Raw genomic sequence first — 18,345 nt, 5'->3', positions numbered from 1 at the left:
TTTTTGACATTCTCAATCTTCTGCATTGCTCTTTTGTCTGCTCATTTTCACCTTCACTTTAATGCACACAATGTTTAAAAAAAATTAAGGAACTTAGATTGCAAACATAATCACAGACATTGTGCTCCCTCTCCAGAGGCACCTGAGTACAAACATAGCAGTTAAAGATGTAGGCTACTGGACTGAAGGAGTCCCTCAATTTCTTGGTCGGTTCATGGCAGCCTTGATTGTTTATATTAGCAGTCAGTACCTGAAAAAGTGACATCACAAGACATGCTCTGTCCATTAGGATATAGAGAACCCATTTCTGGAAGGAAACAACTAGTTGCAAGAATAGCATTTTACCAGGTCTCAGTAAATTGTTATTCCAAAGTTAAGTCAATGTAGCTTACAGTAACATACACTTAGTCCATGGCATCTCACAACATACTATGTATTGCAAATATAACTCAAAGTAATATAGAATAAACCAATATACTGATCAAGATTGAGCCTATCTTTTGCCAAAATTGCATGTGTATATCTTCCCCACTTGACATCAGTAACTTTGACTAGCACCAATAAGAAGGATTGGTGATAATAGGCCTGCCAGGTTGACTAGACCCAGGCTTGCACACCATACCGGGTGGTCAAAGATCAGAAGTGGGTACTGCAGATGCTGGAGATTAGAATCAAGATTAGAGTGGTGCTGGAAAAGCCCAGCATGTCAGGCAGCATCCGAGGAGCAGGAAAATTGACATTTCAGGCATGATGAAGGTCAAAAATCAGGTGCATTGCCCTGAAATGTAACCACAAAATGGGAGTAATACAATGTCAAACATGGACTTCCCCAGGCTGCAGAAATCTGTGAATCTCACTTAATGCCCACCCACCACCTGAACACAATTAAACACTATTAACATACAATTAACACTCTACTGGAACAGGATTGACAGGACATGTGTCAAATGCATTTGTAAATGAGATGCATTAAATCATTTCCCACATTTTGATGCTGTTACATTTGTAATATATAACATATTGCACGCTAAACCCAGCAACCACTCCCGCAGCAAATCCCGGGGCCGGTGATAGACAGGAGCATCTCACAAAGCACGCGGACCCGTCAATCAATCTGTCATCCAATCATCAATCGCAGCAATCAACAGGCGTGCGATAGGACCAATCAGCAGGCGCATTCTCACGCTTCCCCAATCAGAAGGCGTGACCATCAGCACCAAGGAATCATTGGTCCCCTCTTCACCAATCAGCGGGCGGGTCTACTCTACGCCAATCAGCAAATGAGCCCTCACGATTATTGGCTAGCGGGCCTACTCTGCAGCAATCAGCAAGCGGGTCCTCTCCAACAATCAGCAAACACGTCCCTCTCCACCAATTGGCAGACGACACCCTCGCCACCAACCAACCAACCGACAAGCCACTCCCCCACTCCTTGGAAATAGTGCCCCTCTCCACCAATCAGCAGGCGGGCCACGCTGCACCAATCAGCAGACGGGCCACTCTGCATCAGCGAGAGTTTCTAACCGTGGTAAGATGGCGGCTGTGTGGATCAGGGAGCTGCTGTAAGTTGGAGAAGTGAAGGGCTGGGCTGGTATTTCTCTGAGGGACACTGCGACTCTTGAGGGACAAAGCCGCTCTTCGAGCAACATTGTTTTTCCCACTGCACACGTCAACTCCTTCAAATCCATCTCTGAACTGACCTTGTCCATGACACTCCACCCCCTGCACCCCCACTATCTACAGTATAAATGTTGTCCCCCTCCACACTTCACATCAGCTCTGATGAAGAGTCGTCTAGACTCGAAACGTTCGCCTGCTCTGTCTCCATGGACGGTGCCTGACCCTCTGTGACCTCCAGCATTTGTGGTTTTCAGTACAGATTCCAGCATCTGCAGTAATTTATTCCTACACTCACACCATTGTTGACCACACTTGTCCCTGTGACAGGCAGCTTCTCCTGCGATTACATCTGAAACCAAAACGCAAAGTGCTGGAGAAACTGCGGATCTGGCAGCACTATAGGGCGATAAACAGAATTAACATTTTGAGTCCGGTATGACTTTCTCAAAACTGTTTCTTCTCTTTGCAGGTTTAGGTGCCTTGGTATGGCGACTTGTAAAACCTTTTACTGTTTTTCTTTCTAAAAATACACGTGACAATAAATTGAATGACATCCATTTATTATTCTCTCTCTCTCTCTCAAACCCCCTCTCTCCCTCTCCATGAAATTCAGTCTGCTTTTCTTCGTACCTTGTCTTGGATGAGTTGCAATCTCTGCTTTGACCCCCAAAGTGCAGTTCAGCCTCATATTCTCACTCTACTTAGTTCCACCTGCTATGTTATAGGTGGCTTCCCCTCCTTTAGCTTCTGAACCTTTTGCCCAAAGCTCTGATATCTGTACCATCCTAATTCCTGCCCACCTGCACTATCTCCTGCAATTACCTGTTGCCTTGACCCGATATCTCTCTACTTCTCTGCTTGTGGATCCTATCCTCCATTCGTTTCAGTGTCAGCAGCCACCCCTTCAGCTAATTTTGCCTGTTGCTAAGGAATACTCTCCAAACCTTTTGCCTACCTATCTCGCTTTCCTCCTTTAATACCATGAGACAGAAAAAAGCTGAATATAGGAACAAAATGATCAACAAGAATTTTGTTCCACTGGTGAGAGTTTCATGAGTAATGGATGTAGAAGGATGGAGGAAAGGGAGAGCTGTGGCAAGGAGTGTCACCACTATTTCTATTTTTCTGCCAAACCCTCCATTCATTGTTTCTGACTGCATGTTCTTATACATTAACAACTCCAGATGTGTGTTGAGAGTGTGGTGCTGGAAAAGCACAGCAGGTCAGGCAGCATCCGAGGAGCCGGAAAATTGACGTTTCGGGCAAAAGATTTTCCGACTCCTCAGATGCTGCCTGACCTGCTGTGCTTTTCCAGCACCATACTCTCGACTGTAATCTCCAGCATCTGCAGTCCTCACTTTCACCAAACTCTAGGTGTGTGCAAGTTATTGATGTTTTGCTTCTTGTCGAATTCAGCTTTGTGTAGTGGGCAATTTCCATATGGTCTAATGTGTATTCAGATGATGAACAGCATTAACAAAGCAATATAAAAACTGTGCCTTATTGATAACCGAAATGTTGGGGATGTTTATTATGAGTGCTGGTAGCTTGGAGAATAACTCAAGTAAATGTCAGGTTTGGGCCTCTCTTTAGAAAGCTGTTGATGCGTTTTTTGGAATGTAGCTTGATGTACACCAGGATCACATAGTCATGTTTAGAAAAGTCACCCAGATGTCAGACATTTTATGGCTATGTGTTGATTTGCCAAACTTGTATTCTGTGCACAGTGGATTAAAATGCTGGATAGCTTCCTTTTGTGCATTTCAACTTTTCAAATTTGGGGGCTTTCCTAACTGCTCACCCCCACCTTCAAATAAAATGAGACTGTGATATTTTTCCTGAGTTTAATGTGCTTATTATTGATCAAACAAAAAGAAATAAATTTGATTCAGGCTTTTTAAAATATTTTCCTGAGACTTAATGTTATTCTAAGTATTAGTAAGATTGCTTTACTTCCACTTGATTGCCTTATTTGAAGATGGTGACTGCTAAACCTGACCTTAATGCTGTTGCTGTAATCTTTCTACAGGATCTCCACCAACATAACAAGATGGTTTCTTCCAAAACGGAATGCCTGCTTCAGAACTGTTGACAGAGAGATTTATTTGTGAGTAAACTATTGTAATTGAACATTATAAAAGAAGTTCTTCACATTTCATTTGCCTGTTAGACCATAAGCTGTAGGAGTGGAAGCAAGGCCATTTGGCCCATCAAGTTCTCTCCGCCATATAATCATGGCTGTTGGGCATTTCAACTCCACTTATCTACACTTTCCCCATAGCCCTTAATTCCTTGCGAGATCAAGAATTTGTCAATCTCTGCCTTGAAGGCATTCAATGTCCCAGCCTCCACTGTCCTCCATGGCAATGAATTTCACAGGCCCACTATTCTCTGGCTGCAGAAATGTCTTCTCATTTCCGTTCTAAATTGACCCCCTCTAATTCTAAGGCTGTGCCCGCAGGTCCTAGTCTTCCTGCCTAACGGAAACAAATTCCCAGCATCCACCCTTTCTAAGCCATGCATTATCTTTAAGTTTCTATTAAATCTCCCCTCAACCTTCTAAACTCTAATGAATACAATCCCAGGATCCTCAGCCACTCATCGTATGTTAGGCTTACTATTCCAGGGATCAGCTGTGTGAATCTCTGCTGGACACGCTCCAGTGCCAGTATGTCCTCCCTGAGGTGTGGGGCCCAAAATTGGACACAGTATTCTAAATGGGGCCCCTAACTAGAGCTTTATAAAGTCTCAGAAGCACATTGCTGCTTTAATATTCTAACCCTCTTGAGATAAATGACAACATTACATTTGCTTTCTTAATCACGGACTCAACCTGCAAGTTAACCTTTAGAGAATCCTGGACTAGCACTCCCAAATCCCTTTGTACTTTGGCTTTATGAATTTTCTCACCATTTAGAAAATAATCCATGCCTGTATTCTTTTTTCCAAAGTGCAAGACCTTGCATTTGCTCACGTTGAATTTCATCAGCCATTTCCTGGACCACTCTCCTAAATGGTCTAAATCTTTCTGCAGCCTCCCTACCTCCTCAGTACTACCTGCCTGTCCACCTAACTTCGTATCATTGGCCAGAATGCCCCCAGTCCCTTCATATAGATCATTATTACATAAAGTGAACAGCTGCGGCTCCAAAACTGAACTCTGCGGGACACCACTTGTCATCGGCTGCCATTCCAAAAAAGAATCTTTTATTCCAATTCTCTGATGCAAAGTATTATTTCCTTATCTCCCAGCAGTAGCCTTCCTGCATCAGTTTGGAGCAGCCCAATGTCGACTTCTGCCTCTCGTTTGTTTGTTATGTATTGAAAGAAACTTTTACTGTCATTTCTAATATTACTGGCTAGCCTACCTTCATATTTCATCCTCTCCTTCCTTATTTCTCTCTTTGTTGTCCTCTGTTTGTTTTTGTAGTCTATCCAATCTTCTGATTTCCCACTGCTGTTGGCCATGCTATAGGCTCTCTCCTTTTCTTTGATACAGTTCCTGACTTCCTTTGTCAGCCATGACTGTCTAATCACACCCCCCGTGGATAATATTTCTTTTCTTTGGGATGAACCTCTGTACTGTGTCCTCAATTACACCCAAAAATTCCTGCCATTGTTAATCAACATTTATATTAATATCTCTCAAACCTCATGTCAAAGTTCTGCACAAATCTCATATGATACAGAAGGTGACCATTATTTGATTTGATGTGGTTTGATTTATTGTTGTCACATGTATCTAAGTACAGTGAAAAGTTTTGTTTTGCGAGCAGTACAGGCAGATCGTAACACTACAAGGATATTTCATAAGGTGCATAGAAGCAAGGTCAACAATTAAGTTTGAAATTAGAGAGTTCCATTCAGCAGTCTAACAAGAACAGAGAAGAAACTGTTCTTGGACCTGTTGGTGTGTGTGTTCAAGCTTCTGTATCTTCTGCCTGACGGAAGAGGCTGGAAGAGAGTATTACTGAGATGGGGCGGGTTTTTGATGATGTTGGCAGCCTTTTCTGGGGCAACAAGTAGTGTAAATGGAGTCCATGGCTGGGAGGCTGGCTTCTATGATGGTCTGGGCTGTGCACACAACTTTCTGTATTTTTTTACAGTCCAGAGCAGAGCAGTTGCCATACCAAGCCATTATACACCCGGGTAGAATACTTTCTATGGTGCATCTGTAAATGTTGGTGAGGGTCCTTACTGCCATCCGAACTTCCTAAGCTCTTGCGGAAGAAAAGGCTCTGCTGTGCCTTCTTGACTATGTGGGAGGTCCAGGACAGATGTTGGTTATCATCATTCTTCGGACTGTAACTTTCTCGACGTCTCCACTTCAGCTCTGTTGATGTCGATAGGAGTGTGTCCTCCACTCATTTCAGCTCATTATATATGTGTCAGCCATTTGAAAGTGTTATTTAATTAGTGCCACTCTCACTGTTCTATCCCTATAGCCCTGCTAGTTTCAACTTAAAATATTTATCCAATTCCATTTTGTATAACCAGATTTCTAATCTGTTAGTTTGTTTCCATGTTTTGATAGCTATTGAACTTTTCTCACAAGTTTTCTGTTTCTTTCCCCTTCTTTCTACCTGCAGAATGATTTCATCTATCACTCAGCAAGTGATTATATATGATCCTTGCTGGCAGGCAGTTCAACCTGGTACAGCTCACATTTAAACTTGGCTCTGTCCTAACTGAGTAAAGCTTGCTGATATGTCAGGGTAGTTTTATGTTGCAGGTTTAAAGCATCTCTTTGTGTTTGAAGCCAGTCTATGATTTAATACTCAAAGCCCAACGTCCTGAGTATGTTTGCAGCATGATTTCAGAAATAGTGTATTGTGTTTTATGCTGTTTACAAAAGAAAAATGCGTCTGTTTTACTGCATTTTCTTGTTCTGGAAAACTGATGTGATACTGTACTTTGCTTAATGCCACAGGTAAATTCACATGTTGCAAAAACAGAATTGTGCAAATTGTAGTTTGTCTGAGATTGTTGCAATGGAAACAAGTTAGCTGTAAGAAAGGGCAAGTACTAAGTGAAATTTACATTAAACTGTAAAGTTATTTTTCAAAAAGTTACATAACAGAATTATGAATTATTGATTGTTTCATTTTATTGGTTCAAATTGAGCCAAAGACCAGACAGTATAAGGCAGAATGTCAGGGAATGTAAATGAGTACAAAAGCAGGAAAGTGATGTTGAACCTGTACAAGACACTTGTTAGACCTCAGCTGGAGTGTTGTACGCTGTAAGAAAGATATAAATGCATTGGAGAGAGTGCAGGAGTGATTTACAAGAATGATTGCAGGAATGAGAAACTGCTGTTATGAGGACAGATTGAAGAAGTTGGGGCTGTTCTCCTTGGAGAGAAGAAGACTGACAGGCGATTTGATAGAAGTTCTCGAAAACATAAACAGGCTGGATAGAATAGATCGGGAGAAGCTTTTCTTACTCATGTAGGAAAAAAGGCAGAGATTTAAAGTGATGTGCAAATGAAGCAAGTGTGATGTAAGAAAAACCTTTCTCACACAGGAGTGGTTAGTATGTGGAATGCTCTATCTGGAAATGTGTGGAGACAGGTTCAATCAAGACGTTACATTCAAGAGAGCATTGGATGATTATTTGGATAGAAATAATGTTAAGGGATATGGGGAAAGGGCACGAGATTGGCATTCGCTGGTAGAATCTGTTTAGTCATGATGGACCAAATGGCCTCTTTCTGTACCATAACAATTCTCCATAGCATCCATAAAGTGTGGAAACAGGCCGCTTGACCCAAGAAGTCCACACCGATCCTCTGAACAGCATCCCACCCAGACCCACACCCCAACCCTTTCTCTAACCCTACATTTCCTATGGCTAATACACCTAACTAGTTCATCCCTAAACACTACGGGCAATTTATCATGGCCAATCCACCTAACCTGCATATTGTTGGACTGTGAGAGGAAACCGGAACACTTGGCAGAAACACATGTAGACACAGGGTGAATGTGCAAACTCCACACAGACAGTTGACCGAGGGTAAAATTGAACCTGGGTCCCTGGTGATGTGAGGCAGTAGTGATAATCACTGATCCACTCTGCTGCTCTCAATTCCGTGATTCTCTAATCTTTTTATGCCCAACTGAAAGAACAGTTGGGGCCTTCCTTGGTTTAATTTATCATCCAAAAAACATTGTCTCCAACAGTGCAGTTCTCCCTCAGTGCTGTATTTGTGTATCAGCCAAGCTTTTTGTGCTCAAGTCTCTGGAGTAAGACTTGAACTCCCAATCTTTTGACTCAGATGCAAGAGTGTTACCCACTGAGTTAATCCGTTGTGGATTTAGCTAAATGCAATGACAAAACTCACAAAGTGCAAGAACACAGGACTCTGAATTTTATGACTCACAAGTTGTGGAAGAGTTAAATTTCCTCATGCTGGATTTTGTAAAATAAATTGTGATTAAATCATCAATTTTCCTTGTACTGTACACCGTTAAGTTATATACATCTGCATTTAATTTGTTAAAGAAGTTAATGAGAAACTTCAAACAATTCAAATGTCAATTACAACGAAAGCGCGGTTTGAAAATTCCAGTAATCTGTCCATATTGAGCATCAAACCATGTTCCCAGGTGTATGTAATTCATGACAGATGACATTCCAAAGACCCAATTATAGAGGTTCTGCTAATCCTCAGCACAAAATCAAGTGCAAGAGCATACTGGGTATCTGCCACGCCATGTTATAGCTGCTTTGAGACGTCTGAAAAGATACTACTGTACATAAACTTTACGTCACATTGATAATGAAATTGGGCATCAAAAATATTATTGCCTTGTACAGAGGAGGTACCTTACATTTTGTGCAGCTGTAGATCTACAGCATTAATCTAAGCATCTGGATATAAAGAGTAAGGTTAAGAATTTAAGTGTATACTGTTTTTAAAAAAAAACACTTGCTTGCATTTATATAGAACCAAATATCAAAATGTCTGAGGGCTTTACCCGCGATTTAATTGTCTTTGAAGTTTACTGACTATTGTTATGTAGGCATGTTCTGCACAGGTTTCCATTGCAAAAGGAGTGTTTTATTTTTCCGCAAAGCTTGAATGTCTTGCCTGCTTTACTGTGCGAGCTGCACTGTATCAGGAACACCATCATGACAATGATTAAGTAATATCCCAAAGGAAAAAAATTGACTGCAAGTATGAAGTCGACAAGTGATGAAAGTAGCCCTGAGGTTGTCAATTAAAAAGGCAAGGCCTGGAACTGATAAGTTAATGGGCAGTTTCCCCTTTTTTTGGCCTGCAAAAGCTTTAAACTACAGGTTATAAAAATCAGAAGTGTAATCTATTTCCTACAACATATCCAATTAAGCCTAGCCACTTAGACTTTTGCAGAACATTTTCTTTCGCAGTTTGAGTTAACTGATTTTCCAGCATGGACAGTGACACAACAAAGTAAAACAAAGCCTTGCGAGGTTTTTTTTCCTGACAAAATCAGAAAATATCAGGCTTGAATTTTTTGTACATAAATAGATTAAATTTAACCTATCTGAAGTCAGTTATGTACAGAATGGAGATCTATCACAATTGCTACTCATTTTTGATTCACACAATGATGCATAATTTTGGTTTAAAAAGGGAGTTGCTGCATTGTTTTAGTTTTAACAACTTTTCAAGCAAACACACAATAATCAGATGAAACATGATACTGCTGTCTTCTGCATTAGCAACTAATGACTGGGAATTTACTCTGCAATATCTTTTATAGAGGATAATGGATGTGTATAAGTGAACTATAAGGCTTCAGTGTTGTCTTACTGGATTATTCTTTCAAACTTATTTTGATTTCTCTTCCAGGGTGTTAAAAATGACACTTTAAAAGAATGGTTAGTGAATTCTCTTGAAGCCTGGCCACTATTTATGTCTCAACCAAGATCAGTAAAACAGATTGTCTGGTCAGAATCTCATTGTATTTGTGGGACCTTGCTGTGTGCAAATTGGCTGCCACATTTCCTGCATTACAGAAGTGACGACACTTGAAAGAGTACTTAATTTACTGTGTAGAGCTTTGGGAGGTCTTTTAGGTTGTAAAATGCAATAATCTTAGGATTTAATATTTGGTAGGTATTCTTTCTTTATCTGGTTCTTTTTTCTTAAAGGACAGGTGCACTATTGTTCTGAGAATGATAATGCATCTATTTGCTGAAGAAGCTTAAATGTGGACAAGTTGAGATTACAATCAATAACACTTTCAATAAATAAGCTTATTTCAATGAAAATCTATTAATTAAATACAAATGTCAGGTCCATCTTTAGTCATCGCTAAATACACAGCTTTGTGAAATTTTCTTTAAGTATGCTATATCGTGTTGTAGCCAGAGAATCACTTGTGATGGCCCTCTTCCTGCTCCTTTATTGTTACCTCTGGTTTCCTTGAAGGATCGATCTTTAGCTTCTTCTTTCTCATTTGCATGATGCCTTTTGCTGACTTCTAAAGTGTCTGTTCCCTAGCCCCTCTCCATGTAGCTGTCTGAAGTTGATTCAGGCCACTCACAACAATACTGTTTTATATGACCCAGGGATGAGCTTTCAAACACAAACCTGTGCCATCAATAAGATGGCCTGCTTCCATCTCTAAGACACAGCTGCCTCTACCTCTCCCTCAGTTCATCTTCTGCTGAAAGCCTCATCCATGTTTTGCACCCTCCTTAAACTTCACGTTCATACAAAACTCTGTGTCTTGGATTCTAACTTGAACCAGTCCCATTCACCCAACAATGGCTCTAGTTTAAAATTTGTGTTCTTGTTTTCAAATGGACTTTTTCTTCCCTATCCTTCAATCAATGAAAGAGAGGTGGCTAACTGGAGATTTGTTACATGAAGCAGTGTACTCTATCCTGTAGGATGGACAATCGCTTTTTGAAAACAGTGCAACTAGGGGAAAAAACACATGTTATCCTATATTTATATAATCTTACTCTAGTTTTGGGATGTTCCAAAGTCCAGTGCTTTCAATTAATTACTTTTAAGGCAACATTGTTATAAAGGCAGGCTCAACAGAATCAGCAAAGGAGCTGAAAGATAAGTTAATGTCTTTCTTGAAGAATTACCTGATTCTTTCCTGTGCTCCTGAACTGATTTCAGCCTTGGTCCAAACATAGATCAAAGAGTTGAACTCAGGAGCTAAGGTGAGAGTGATTGCTATTGACTTCAAGGGACAGAATGGAGATCTATCACAATTGCTGCTCATTTTAAATTCACACAATGAATTTGACTAGTGTGGCATCGAGTAGACCTGGCAAAGCAGGAATCAGTGGGAATCAAAAATATTTTGCATATGGTTGGACGAAATCTAGCACAAAGGAAGTTGGTTGTGGTTGTTGAAGACCAAATGTTTATGTCCCAGGACATTGTTGCAGGAGGTCCTGAAGTTAGTGTCCCAGGCCCAGTGGCATTCAGCTGCTTCATCAATGACCTTCATGCCACCATAAGGTCAGGGGGGAGTATAAACAGATATTGCTGGAGAAAATAGAGCATGTTTGTTGATAGTTGAACATTATTCAACACTATTCATTATTTCACAAATATTGAGGCAATCAGTGTTCATATGCAGCTAGATCTGGACAAAGTCCAGGCAAAATCCTAGAATTCCCTTCATCACAGCACTGTTGCTGAAGAAGATGGCTCACCACCACTTTGTGAGGACAATTAGGGATGGGCAATAAATGATGGCATAGAAAACAACATACATTCCATACAAGCATAAAAGAAATGTCCAATAGATCTTTAAAGTCCACTTGTACAGACAATCAGTTTTATATTCCAAACAGTAGAAAGCGCTGATGACAGTGTAGCTTTCCCTCTGTGCTGCATGAAACTGTCAGTCAAGATGAATAGAACTTGAACCTTGAGCCTTCATTAGAAATAAATACAACAAATGTATTTCTTTTTTGTTATGTAACTAGGTTGTTCCATATCCGGGAATGGTGGAAGCTACAAATATAGAAATACATTTTTTTATTAAAGCATATTAAAATTCAAAAGAAAACTTGAATTTTGAAAGTGAAAGGCATCAATAAAAGCAGGTATTCTATTCAGGGAAAACTAGCAATATCTTGAAAACTATTTCTTTTTCTACACTTGTTATTTGCAGATCTGCCATAAGTGGATTCCTCTATCATTGTTCAGTGCTATGTTGCAATCACGTAAACAAAAACAATTAGCAGTTTACTCATTTTATTTTGTGGTGAAATTGCACTGCTTTGGACTCCATTTTAAGAATGTATCAGCAAACAAAGCAATATCATAATTGTGCAGTTAAAAAAAGCTTTTGCAAATTCTGTTCACTTGAGTTTGGCATGTGTAAGTACTGTTTAAAATTATTTATGATACAAATAAATAAATTCTAACTTTCTATACTTTGAGACATCATCTCCACAAAATCAGACACAAAATCATGGCACAAAATCATGTTTTTAAAGCATCCTTGATTATTTCTGTCTTCAACCCAAATCAATTATCAGGCAATTATTTCATGCTAAATATTTCCAAAACTTTTTAAAGGTTTTTTCAATGGGTGTGTTAAATGTATTGTTTCTGTGCAAGTAGGACTGAATAAAGCTAGTGTGATACTGCACTATTTCATGGTGTTATATGGTTATTTGTCGCAGTTAAGCAATTGTTCTTAAGCACGTTTAAGTGTAATTTGATACATCTTTCCTACCCTCATCTTCCCACAAATTCAATTTCAAGTACACATTTGAAAGGGCTGTATGTCATAGAGGTCTCATTTTCCGATTAGCAGCTGTACTGTTTTGCCGCAATGAACTGTAATGATTACACTAATTAAGGTACAGTGAGAATTTCTTCAGTGATTGATACACAAAACGCATCATCATCATATGAAAGTATTATCACGGGGGCTGAAAATGCTTAGCCAGGAGGAAGATTTTAACTTAGAATCCCTACAGTGTAGAAACAGGCCGTTTGACCTAGCAAATCCACACCGACCTTCTGAACAGCACTCGGCGCATATCCCTGCAAACTCTTCCTATTCATATACCCATCCAGAGCCTTTTAAATGTTGCAATTGTACCAGCCTCTACTTGTAGCCTCTAAATTGTACTTCCTCTGACAGTTCATTCCATACATGCACCACTGTCTATGTGAAGAAGTTGCCCCTTAGGTCCCTTTTATATCTTTCCCCAGACCCATTCCCTTATTTCTCTAATTTCTCCTGACTAATGCACTGAATACTACAGGCAATGTAGCATGGTCAATCCACCTAACCTGCACATCTTTGGACTGTGGGAGGAAACTGGAGCACCCAGTGGAAACCCATGCAGACACAGAGAGAATGTGCAAACTCCACAAAGACAGTTGCCCGAGGCTGGAATCGAATCTGAGTCCTTGACACTGAGAGGCTGCAGCGCTAACCACTGAGCCACTGTGCCACCCCAAATTTTAAGGAGTATCTTAAAAAAGGAGTGGAGATGGATGAGTTTAGACTGAATAGCTTAGGATCCAGGCAGCTGAGAGCACCAGTATGGCGGTGAGAAGTGCAAGAGACCAAAAATGTTGATTCGAAAGACCTGAGGGAATGCGGTATGGCTAGAAAGGTTATAGAAATGGCGGGGGGAAAAGCCAGGGAGGGGATTAAAACACATACGAGAATTTTAAAGTTGAGGTGGTACCTGCCTCTCCCTTGCCCATGCCCACCAAGAAACAGCAAGATATACATCTCTTCTACCATTGAGCCCATATCAACTGAGCAACTCAATCTCACATGTATCCTTCCTCAGACCAGAGTTTATTGATGTAGTCAGTGTCTCACTGTCCTCAGGTTTTGTATCTGTGTACTTTAAGACTGTGAAAATTGTAACTTTCAAAATAAAAAATAACTTCAAAGAGTTGTGCGCTAGAATCTAGGCTGGCATTCCTATCCAGCACAGCCAAATATGCCATCTATTAGATGATTCATTAAACAAGGCCATACCTTCCCTCTCAAATGATGCAAATATTCCATGGCATTATTTTGAAGAAGAACAGGTAAAATGATCTGTTTGATATCACCAAAACAGAATATCTTTTTTATTCACTCTTGGCATGTGTGGGCATTGCTGGCTGACCAGTGTTTATTGCCCGTCCCTAGCTGCCTTTGAGAAGGTGGTGGTGAGCTGCCTTCTTGAATCACTGCAATCCTCGTGTGGAGGGTAGACCCACAATGCCATTAAGGAGGGAATCTAGGATTTGAACCAGCAACAGTGAAGGAGCAGCAATAAATTTCCAAGTCAGGATGGTGAGTGGCTTGGAGGGGAGCTTATCGATGGTCATTACTTCGCATTTGTGTGGTGCGAATATTACTTGCGAATTCCCAGCTGAGGCCTGGATATTATCCAGATTTTATTGTATTTGAACATGGACGTCTTCAGTATCTGAGAGTTACAAATGATGCTGAACATTATGCAGTCATTGATGAACATCCCCACTTCTGACCGTACGATAGTGGGAAGGTCATGGTGAAGCAGCTGAAGATGATTGGGACTAGGACACTACCCTGAGGAACTCCTGCAGAGATGTCCTGGAACTGACATGACTGACCTCCAACAATCACAACCATCTTCCTATGTGCAAGTTTGCTCCATACTTGCAAACAGAGAGTTTGACCCCTAATATCCATTATTTCAGTTTTGCTAAAGCTTCTTGATGCCACACTCAGTCATAGAGTCATAAAGATGTACAGCACAGAAACAAACCCTTCTGTCCAACTCATCCATGCTAACCAGATATCCCAACCTATCTAGTCCCACTTGCCAGCACTTGGCGCATATCCCTGCAAACTCTTCCTATTCATATACCCATCCAGAGCCTTTTAAATGTTGCAATTGTACCAGCCTCTACCACCTCCTCTGACAGTTCATTCCATACACCCACCACCCTCTATGTGAAGAAGTTGCCCCTTAGGTCCCTTTTATATCTTTCCCCTTTCAACCTAAACCTATGCCCTCTAGTTCTGGACTCCCCCTCCCCAGGGAAAAGACCGTATCTATTTACCCTATCCATGTCCTTCATGATTTTATAAACCTCAGCCTCCAATGCTCCTGGGAAAACAGCCCCAGCCTATTCAGCCTCTCCCTATAGCTAAAATCCTCCAACTTTGGCAACATCCTAGTAATTTTTTTCTGAACCCTTTCAAGTTTCACAACATACTTTTTGTAAGAAGGAGACCAGAATTGCACGCAATATTCCAAAAGTGGCCAAACCAATACCCTGTACAGCCGCAACATAACCTCCCAACTCCGGTACTCAATGCTCTCACCAATAAAGGAAAGCATACCAAACGCCTTCTTCACTGTCCTATTTACCTGCGACTCCACTTTCAAGGAACGATGAATCTACACTTCAAGGTCTCTTTCTTCAGCAACATTCCCTAGGACCTTACCATTAAGTGTAAAAATCTTGCTAAGATTTGCTTTCCCAAAATGCAGCACCTCGTATTTACCTAAATTAAACTCCATCTGCCACTTCTCAGCCCATTGGCCCATTTGATTAAAATCCTGTTGTAATCTGAGGTAACTACACCTCCAATTTTGGTGTCATCTGCAAACTTACTAACTATACCTCCTACATTCTCATCCAAATCATTTATATAAATGATGAAAAGTAGAGAACCCAGCACCGATTCTTGTTGCACTTCACTGGTCACAGGCCTCCAGTCTCATAAACAATCCACCACCACCAACCTCTGTCTTCTACATTCGAGCCAGTTCTGTATCCAAATGGCCCGTTCTCCCTGTATTCCATGAGATCTAACCTTGCTAACCAGTCTCCCATGGAGAATCTTGTCGAACGCCTTACTCAAGTTCACATAGATCATGTCCACCATTCTGCCCTCATCAATCCTCTCTGTTACTTCTTCAGAAAACTCAATCAAGGTCGTGAGACATGATTTCCCACGCACAAAGCCATGTTGACTATCCCTAATCAGTCCTTGCCTTTCCAAATATGTGTAAATCCCGTCCCTAAGGATTCCCTCCAACAACTTGCCCACCACCAACATCAAGCTCACCGGCCTATAGTTCTCTGACTCGCCCTTACCACCTTTCTTAAATAGTGGTACCACGTTAGCCAACCTCCAGTCTCAAGCACCTCACCTGTGACTATCGATGATACAAATATCTCAGCAAGTGGCCCAGCAGTCCCTTCCCTAGCTTCCCACAGAGTTCGAGGGTGCACCTGATCAGGTCCTGGGGATTTATCCACCTTTATGCGTTTCGAGACAACCAGCACTTCTTCCTCTGTAATATGGACATTTTTTCAAGATGTCACTATCTATTTTCCTCCATTCAATATCTTTCATGTCCTCCTCCAAAATAAACACTGACGTAAAATACTCGTTTAGCATCTCCCCTTTCTCCAGGGGCTCCACACAAAGGCTGCCTTGCTGATCTTTGAGGAGCCCTATTCTTTCCTAATTACCCTTTTGTCCTTAATGTATTTGTAGAAGCCCTTTGGATTCTCCTTAACTCTATTTGCCAAAGCTATCTCATGTCCCCTTTTTGCCCTGCTGATTTCTTTCTTAGGTATAGTCCTAATGCGTTCTCAGGATGTGGTCAAATGCGGTTTCCTTGCCAAAGGTTACCACTTTGACTTCACCTCTGGTATTCTGTCTTTTGTTCATGTTTGAACCCAGGCTGTAATGAGGTCAGGAGATGAATGGCCCTAGCGGAACTCAAACTGGGTTTCCATGAACTGGCTATTGCTTAACATGTACTGCTTAATAGTAGTGTTGATAAACACCTTCCCTCACTGATCGCGATTGGGTGATAATTGGCTAGGTTGGACTTTTCCAGCTTTTTATGTACAGGACATACCTTGGCAATTCTCCACATTGTCAGGAAGTTGCTAGTGTTGTAACTGGACTGGAATAGCTTGGCCAAGGCAGCAGCAGTTTATTATTGTGTAAGTCTTCAGTACTATTAGCAGAACGTTGTCAGGGCCCATGGCCTTTGCAGTATCTAGTACCTCCAACCGTTTCTTAATATCACTTGGAGTGAATTGAATTGACTAAAGACTGGCATCTGTGATGTTGGCAATCACGGTAAGAGGCCAAGATCGATCCATGCAACATTTCTGGCTGAGATTGTTGTGAATGCTTCAGCCTTACCTTTTGCACTGATGTGTTGGATTCCTCATCATTGAGGATGTGGACCTTTGTGGAGCTTCCTCCTGCAGAGGATTGTTGAATTATCCACCACCATTCATGTCTAGATGTGGCAGAACTGCAGAGTTTAGATCTGATCTGTTTTGATGTGGGATCATTTATCTCTGCCTATCATTTGCTGCTTATGCTGTTTGGCACACAAGTAGTCCTGTTTGGTAGCTTCACCAGGTTACACCTCATTTTTAGATACACCTGGTGATATCCCTGTCATGTCCTCCTGCACGCTGCCATTGAACCAGGGTTAGTCCCATGGCTTGGTGGTAATAGTTGGGTAGGGTATATGCTGGGCCATAAGGTTGTGGATTGCGCTGGAGTACTATTCTGCTGCTGTTGATGGCCCACAGTACGTCCTGGATGTCCAGTCTTGAATTGTTAGATCAGTTTGAAGTCTGTCCCATTTAGCACGGTGATTGTGCCATACAACATGGTGGAGCATACTGTCAATGTGAGGGCAGATCTTTGTCTCCACACGGACTGTGCAGTAGTCACTCTTACTGATACTGTCATGGACAGATGCACTTGCAGCTGACAGATTGATAAGGTGAGATCAAGTGTGCTTTTCCCTCTTGTTGGTTCCCTCACTACCTGCTGCAGACCTAATCTGGTAGCTATGACCTTTCAGACCTGATGTTGAGGTGCTGATGTTGGCATAGGTTGGACAGGGTCAAAAATCACATGACACCAGGTTATAGTCCAACGGGTTTATTTGAAAATACTAGCTTTCGCAATTTTGCTCCTTCTTCAGGTGTTAGCAAGAGAGGAAAACCTTGGGCACAAAATTTATAAGGAAAAGATCAAATGGTCATTCAAGTCATGTGAATGAATTCAACACACCTAAGATAGCTCTTAGATCTTTAATCAGTTAGAATGGAAGTGCAGGTTTTGATTGATTAATAGAATTTCTTTCTAGTCACTACCCCGAGATAACTTAAGGTGTAATCAATATAAAGGACAATGGTCAGACAGTGTATTTTAGGTGTGAGATCTTGTTTGCAGTCAGTTTGCGTCTTTTATTTCCAAAGTTTATAAAATGCCGCATTGACTGACTATCTACAAATTGTCGAGAGTGTAGTGCTAGAAAAGCACAGCAGGTCATGCAGCAATCGAGGAGCAGGAGAATTGACATTTTGGGCATAAGCCCTTCATCAAGAATGAGATTTCTGGGTCGGGGCTGAGAAATAAACGGGATGAGGTGGGATTTGGGGGAAGGAGCTGAGAAAGCAATAGGTGGATGAAGGTGGGAGAAGGTGATAGGTCGGTAGGGAGAATGATGGACAGGTCCGAAGGCACGTGTTGAGTTGGAGGCTTGGGACTGGGATAATGTGGGGGGAGGGGAAAAGAGGAAGCTGTTGAAATTCACATTTATGTCTACAAATTGTGTGCTTTTTGAACAAAATAGAATGCAGCTGCATATACAAATTCATCCCACAGATTTATATGTGTGTGTATATGTTTGAGAGCGAGTGAGTTTGGGGGGGGAGGGTGAGTGTGTGAGTTTGAGAGAGTAGAGTGTGTGTGA

The 18,345-nt window shown here is 41.2% G+C and overlaps 1 protein-coding gene across 3 annotated transcripts in view; it reads left to right on the top strand.

Annotated features, from left to right (window-relative positions):
• Positions 1 to 1,489: 1,489 nt before the first annotated feature.
• Positions 1,490 to 18,345, top strand: part of clybl (citrate lyase beta like) — a 156,796-nt gene continuing 139,940 nt past the window's right edge. For all 3 annotated transcript variants that reach the window (XM_043691296.2, XM_043691295.2, XM_043691293.2), the window contains exons 1-2: positions 1,490 to 1,562; positions 3,650 to 3,727. In XM_043691296.2, the coding sequence (XP_043547231.1) occupies positions 1,534 to 1,562; positions 3,650 to 3,727 (107 nt within the window). In that variant the 5' untranslated portion in view covers positions 1,490 to 1,533. The remainder of the gene's footprint in view (positions 1,563 to 3,649; positions 3,728 to 18,345) is intronic.

Source organism: Chiloscyllium plagiosum, unplaced genomic scaffold (genome assembly GCF_037043375.1).
Source record: "Chiloscyllium plagiosum isolate Xiang-an unplaced genomic scaffold, Cpla_swu_hap1 HiC_scaffold_6, whole genome shotgun sequence".
Taxonomy (NCBI): Eukaryota; Metazoa; Chordata; class Chondrichthyes; order Orectolobiformes; family Hemiscylliidae; genus Chiloscyllium; species Chiloscyllium plagiosum.
Note: the sequence above shows the minus strand (reverse complement) of the source record. Positions and strands in the feature narration are given on the sequence as shown.